Below are 7,122 nucleotides of genomic sequence, written 5' to 3'. Positions count from 1 at the left end.
AGATCTTGATAACTCTATCGAAGATTACATTATTCTTGTATTATTACGACTTTATTCTCGTAATATTATGACTTTATTCTCGTAATTTCCCAAAAAAAAAAAAATAAAAAAAAATAACTCCATCATAATGCAAATGATTAATTTGGACATGAATAATTTCCTGAACTGGAATCTTTGCATTAAATGGTCAGCTGATGGTTGAGTTTATGCCTATAATACATATATACACATATAGTAGTAGTAGAAAGTGCTTTTTTCACTCATTAACCACACCTAGGGATGTTTCCCCTCCAACAACTTCAGCCAAATTCTTTGTCCAAAATAGTATTGCCTAGCCATAAATATCTTGTATACTGTATCAAAATACAAACAATAAAACTTACATTTTACCTCGTTTGTCCAACTTTGTAAGTAAGAAAACATGATTATTAGTAGTTGTGATACTAAGACTAATAAGATCTATACTGCAATACAAAAACAATGCTGTTTCTTTATTTGCATGTCCTCTACATGGATCATCAACATGATGCTAACTCTAGCCATCAAGTGCATAGTTAAAAGGGTTTTTAAACAAAACAGATAGCCAGTGTTGGCGTTTTCAATCAAGTCACGGAGAACGCCCAGGGCTGTCCTGATAATGAAACATAGCGCTATTGACAAGCCAGTCGCAGAGGATGGCAAGCCACCGCCACCCCCACAACCACTCACATCATCATGTCATGTCCAATGTTTGTTTTTGTAAGACTGGAAAGGGTCCTAGAGCAGCTAGGCTGAAGAGACTCGACACTGCAGAGGCGCTGTCTTAAACCAGGATTACAATACCACATCATCATAGTTAAAGATTATTGTCTTTACCCATCTTCCTCCCCTGACATCATCATCCTTACTGCTAGAATATTTCTGTCAAACTTCTTAATTTTTCTATTCGTGTCTCCACCCAATAATTTCCTGTTTGAGAAACAGATGGATTTTTGTATTGAAACTTTTTTTTCTCCTCTCTATCCCAGGGGTGGGCAGGCGGACGCAGGCGGGCTTTGATCCATCTGAACCCGCTGCCTCACATCCACCAGGAACCCACCATGCTGCTCTGCATGGGCCTCCTGCTCCTTCTGATTGGACGGATAATCTACCTACAGGGCAGTACGGACAGCCAGGACCACTCTCAGGTTTAGCCTTTGGAAAACCCAGCAGACGTAGCATATTTCTTCAATAATGTATCTGTGTTGGAGCTATCACACCTTGAATCTCCTTTATATTTATGGGGAACTAATTTTCATCGTTCTTCCTGCCTTTCCCAGTTGAGGAAGGAGACTTTTGACTGGTCATGTTAATGGAGATGGTTTGTCAACACTTTTAAGGAACTGTAGAATTCCTGAATCTTTGTTTTATCACCTCTGTTTTTCCTTCATGGCTTCTAAGCCTTTGCAGTGCTACCAAAGAGCCGGGATTTTGCACTCCTTTCCAGCGTTCATGACATCTAGATGTGCCTCTGTGCAAAATTACGCCTGTGGAAATTCAAATGTGCCTTGTACAGTTTCCTGTTTACTTTTTTAGCTTCTTTTAAGTTGTTTTTACTGTACAGAGATTATTTGGGTGATCAACTCTGCAGACCCAGGGTTGTCAAATTACGTGGGTCCAGTCCGCAACATGTATCCCTATCTTTCCCTCCTGAAGGTTATAGGCAGGGAAAAATGGTCTTGCACTTCTGCCACATCAGAATCCAGCATGCAGAAGACTTGTGAACTGTGTGGGAACCAACTGGACCAAAGTGATCTTTTTTTTTTTTTTTTAACATTGTCGTCATATAATGTTCCTAAACTACTATGCCATTAAACATTTTGTTTCCATGAATTACACAACTCCTTAAGTCTACATTGTTAGTGTATACACCACTATTTTCAGCCACAGAAAATAAGAATAAGAAATAATTCTGTGGTAGATAAAGGAAAATGCCCTCTGGACTGATTAGTGCATGCAATATTTAAATTATCCACCTTTTCCTAGAGAAATTAATCCTATCCAAATACAGCTTAATACTTTATTTGTCTGCAATTAATGACAACAAAAGTGTCCATTTTGTTTTGTGTGTCATACTTCAATACCCTGGGTCAAGTTTTAGCTGCAGTGGCTCCTGCTACTGTTTGGCAAATATGTAATCAGGTAATTTGTGATCAGGATTATTATCCCTTCAAAGGTACTTTAAGTAGATGCACCAACCTGATTAGTTCAAATTTCCACTAATTTTCTAAACATCTTTATTTTAAAAAAGGCTAATTTTGGAAAATTGCTAAATTAATGTTTTATTCATTCATTTATTTCATGACTACCTTACAAAAACAGCAATTGGTACACAATAAAAAGTATGAGCCGTTAATGTGTAAACTGAGCCTGTCCAGACAGACTTTACACTTTGTGTTGTTCAGTTTTACCATAAAAAAAAACCCTGAGATGATATTGTACCTTTGAGTAATTGATACCAATCTTCCTCTGTATGGAAAAGCCTGTGTTTCAGTAACTACTAAAGCCAGATTAAATGGGAAAGGCACGTAACCTCCTTACTCACTAAAATCTAACTTCAAAGATTTCCAACCTGTTTACATGGATTGTTAAAAAATGAGTTAAAGAAAAGCCTTAAGGGTTTTCATTTCCCTCTTTGCTCTGATTGTATTCAGCATTAAAGCAAAGATTTTGCACAGTGATAATTTAAAAGATTACTTCACTTGTCAAAACAATAGTAAGACTTGAGTATTTGTTACTAAGTTGCCCAGTTAGTAAGTAAGAGCTAAATGATGAACAAAGGTAATCATGAAATCATGTCAATCATTTGAACCATTAAACAGTGTATTTCCTGTTGTCTTGTTTACTCATCTTCTACGTGTTGCATTTACAAACCTTACTTTACCATTGCTTTAATATTCCAAGCATTTTTCTACAATAACTGATCAAACCCTACTGTCTTCCACCGTTCTTTGTTTTAGCCTCTGGATTTGCCATTGGCAGCCAGACTGAATATAGTTGGAAAGTACTGGTTTGTTGACAAGGTTGTGTTATCCGATTATTAGCACAGTGATTCAGACCCGGCCAAGTCTCCTCATGCCTGCCAGGTCATTAAACACTCAGAGATTTCTGGACTACAACCAAACACTGAATCATGCAGAGTCAAAGAGGGTTTTGTCACTTACTATTTAGCTAATATATCAAACAATGGTGATACAGGTTTCAGATTAAACAGGTATTACTATTAAGTATATTTTTATCTTTAAACTCTTTAGGCTCATCAAAACATATCAGTTCTCATATCAGTGGCTGTGTGTTGCTCTTTATTGGAGGTGGGGATGTAAACCAGACTTACATTTGCCAAACTGATTAGTTAATCCTCATCATTTTGATGAGTTTGAAAACTCTTTTGGTAAATTTGAACTTTGTATGGCTCGTCCAAGTTTGTTAGTATGGAATGGACTTATTTTTGCCCCTTGTGCCTAGGGGCGAAAAAACACCCATTACACGCCAACGTAATAACTGCAGTTCTTCAGGGGGCAGTTATTACGGCTTACTTTATTGAAGTTTTCAAACTGTATTTTTCAGGTTTTACAAGAAAAAGAGACTTCAGGGATGAAGACTAGTTGGTTTTGCAAATGTATGTTAAAGAGTAGTGCACAGCCGCTTGTCCAAGCAGTGGATGAGACTGTCCCAAGCAGGGCTACCCATCACCCAGACTGGGTTTGGGTTTTCCATGTTCTGCCCATTGATCCGTACAGTAGGAAACATCAGACATTGTGTTTTAAAAGTCCATGGATGCAGTGTTAATGTTGACCAAAGAATTTGTGCAAACTTATAGTTTTCTGGGGTGTTTTTGGATGGTACAAGTGAAACGTTATCCAATTTTCTGCCATACTGTATGTTGTTTTGATCGGTACTACCCAATAACAAAATCACATCAGCTACGGCGAGTGTCTGCTTTAACCTGACTGGAATTAAAATGCAAATGTTTTATGCTATTTAACATCAATTGGTATCAGAAAAGTACTTTGAAACCATTTGACCAAGATATAATCTCGCTCTGCATTGAAAAGCTTTACTCTTCAATGGAAGTTTGTCTGTTTCAAATGAAAGTCTCTGTAAGCAGCAATGAAGATATCATGTTGTTATGTGTGTTACATGTTTTGGATTTGATCATCTTAAGCAAATAAGTTTCTTCACTGTTGAACGCTCCCTGTGAGGTTATCCAAACAAGAACAGCAAATCAGAGCAGCAGCAACAGAAGTTTGTTGTAACACAATCGATAACCAAATTCATCTGAGTATGTGTTTGAGCCAAGCTTGGATGTTTGCACAGTTGTGTCAACACAAATGCATCACAGACCGATACTGGTGTTCATCATTCATAAACTCTCTTTTCAGAAACTCTGTCATCTGTATAATCTTATGTTTTAATAGTGCTAAATTAGCTGTTCAGCTTCAAGTGTCATTTTCAAACTTCCTCCAATGAGATGATGGATTACTGTCTATTAAGAGACCGAAGCTTGTTGACATTTGTTATTGCTTGCATAATGTAATGGGTAATGACATGGGTGATTTATTTCAGTAGTTTTTGTACGGATGTAGAAATCCTTAAAGATTATCCACCCTTGAAAACAGTCTCAAAAATTGTGTGTTAAGGACAGAAATCATGAATTAGACATCCACATGCACAAATAGACAATGGATTAGACATCCACGTGCACAAATAGACAACAGCATGAATTATTCATGAAGCCAGAGAGGTTGCATGGGCCCCTCCTGGAAACTGACCGGCCCCCACTACCAAGGTGATAGGTGGCTTATTGGTATCATGGGTGGATACTGAACTGACTTACAAGGCACAGGCCCAAGGCCCCTAGACCAGAGCCTCTCATTTCTTGTCCATCAAGCAACTACAAAAAGACTCAAAACGACCACAAGGAGAAGCAAAAAGACTTGTAAGAGATGCAAACTGACATCAAAGAGATGCAAAACGACCACCTAGAGATACACAACCGCAAAGAGACACAAAACAACTACAAAGAGAATCAAAACGACTACAGAGACGCAAAATGACCATAAAGAGTGGTCATCTTTTAGTGTGGGGGTCTTACTCCTACGAAGGAGGGGTTTGGAACTTTATATCTCTGTGTCCAGGGGCCTCTTGTCTCATAATCTGTCCATGGTTGTTGGGTATTAAGGTTACAAATAGCATTTACTGATATTATTTCATCTGACAATATTTAAAGTTTTTTGTCGTTAATTTAGTACACTGAAAATACATTGTTACTATTAATAACATACAGTTAATTATTTCCAAAAACCCAGGCTTAACACATCTTTACTCATTTTACAAATGAGTGGATTCATTCATTGGTCACCATTAAAAGTGTAAAACATGAGCTATTTTGTCCCCATTTAATTTTCATCACACTACTCCCTGTTTCTAGTTGTGTTTCCTCCTCGTCCCAATCCTTTCCTGCTAGAGAAATGTATAAAAGAAACATGAAACATTTCAGTTTACTGACATACAGTATACTTCTGGAAATGCACACTTTTCTGTGTGCCGAATTTACTCGCTTTGCTCTTCCTCCGCTGTGACATTGAGAGTGCTGTGACTGCATGTTGATTTCTGATATTGTGCCATGTGAAACCTAAGACCTCATTTAGAAGTACTGTATTACAGCTGGAGTGTGAGAGGAGAGTTTGGCAGGGAGGAAACTGAAAGATGAATTACCGTCTCTGAAACTGATATGGAAACCTGGTAATGCCGCCTATCATTTGTAGGTGTTACAGTACAGAAACGGTTGTGTGACATTCAGGATTTTACTGACTCACATCAGCACTGTTGGTGTCGCTGTTTTTGTTGAGCTTTGAGGATTTATAGAACAGACTCATTCTAGTCTATGATCTATTAACAGGAAAATAAACATTTATGCTTACTTTTTTCATTGGAATTGTTAAAAAGATAAAACACATGAAGTAGAGGGGACAGAGACACTGGTGTGTTGCGCTTTGCTGCAAATGCTGTACAAAAATGCATCTGTTGGAGCCTGTTCGTGCAGAAAATGAAACAAACTAATCTGAACGACTCCAAATGACCCAGTACAACTGTAGCAACGTGTCTTTTTTTGTTTATATTGTTATTGTACACTGAAAATATTGTAATTATGCTGTTTTAATTGCTTTAAAATGCTTTTCACTGTTGTAAATAAAGCTTTTACATCTTTTTACATAAAACTGCAAGAATGATTTTTATTTGTCAACTGAAACATTATTGTATTTACAGCTGTGAGGTAACTGAAGTTAAATAATTAGTTCAAAGTTGTCTTGGTATTTTTTTGAAAATGCAAAACAGTTGAGTTATTAATTGACGCAGAGAAAACAAGTTAAATAAACTTAATCTCCTTAGTCATACTGACAGACATTACGGACAGATTTGCTTTCCGCTTACATTTTCTCAGTTTGAGGAAGCAGTTCTTAATTTGACATAAAAGCTTTACAGCTGCAGCTGCTCCTGTTAAAGCCACTTTTACCATTGTTAGTTAGAAGGCAACATGTGAGGACACTTCCAGTATACAGTAGGTGTGGGGTCAGGACTGAATTGTATACTAACCTTTATCATGAAAAGTAAGACTCATGGCTTAATTTAACATGTATTGAAGACACACTGCAAATTGCCATCATGACTGTTTCAGAAACAGAAACAGTGCATAGAGTCTGCTAATATGCTGATGATGTTTCTTTACAAACTTAATGAGTTGAATAAACTTAGCTGTACATTGATTCAAGTCAAAAGCCTGCAAATCAGAAGAATTCATGTTTGTTCTGCAATAGTCTGAAAATAAAAATTACTAATTATAATTTGAATAAACTTGAAATTAATAAAACATATATCTTGTGAGAAAATATTAGTTGATTTCACTATGATTTACAGTGTACTTCTGTACCTCTATAAGTAAAACATATATAAGTATGTCTATGTTGTACTAATTATATACTATGTTTTTAATAAAACATATATTTATGTTAAATTCAAGAGAAAAGCTTGATTTCACTAAATTCCTGTATGATGTTTTACAGTGTACTCCTGTACTTCTAGGATACATTTTAAATGCAGGAT

The 7,122-nt window shown here is 36.6% G+C and overlaps 1 protein-coding gene across 1 annotated transcript in view; it reads left to right on the top strand.

The window, feature by feature from the left end:
* Positions 1 to 6,227, top strand: part of LOC118329544 (bcl-2-like protein 11) — a 27,462-nt gene extending 21,235 nt beyond the window's left edge. Inside the window, exon 4 of the mRNA XM_035663765.1 lies at positions 1,008 to 6,227. Within this exon, the coding sequence (XP_035519658.1) occupies positions 1,008 to 1,172 (165 nt within the window). The 3' untranslated portion in view covers positions 1,173 to 6,227. The remainder of the gene's footprint in view (positions 1 to 1,007) is intronic.
* Positions 6,228 to 7,122: the final 895 nt, after the last annotated feature.

The sequence above is a fragment of the Morone saxatilis genome, unplaced genomic scaffold, assembly GCF_004916995.1.
Source record: "Morone saxatilis isolate NCDOM2014 unplaced genomic scaffold, NCSU_SB_2.0 Contig19, whole genome shotgun sequence".
Lineage (NCBI taxonomy): Eukaryota > Metazoa > Chordata > Actinopteri > Moronidae > Morone > Morone saxatilis.
This window is presented reverse-complemented; position numbering and strand designations above follow the sequence as displayed.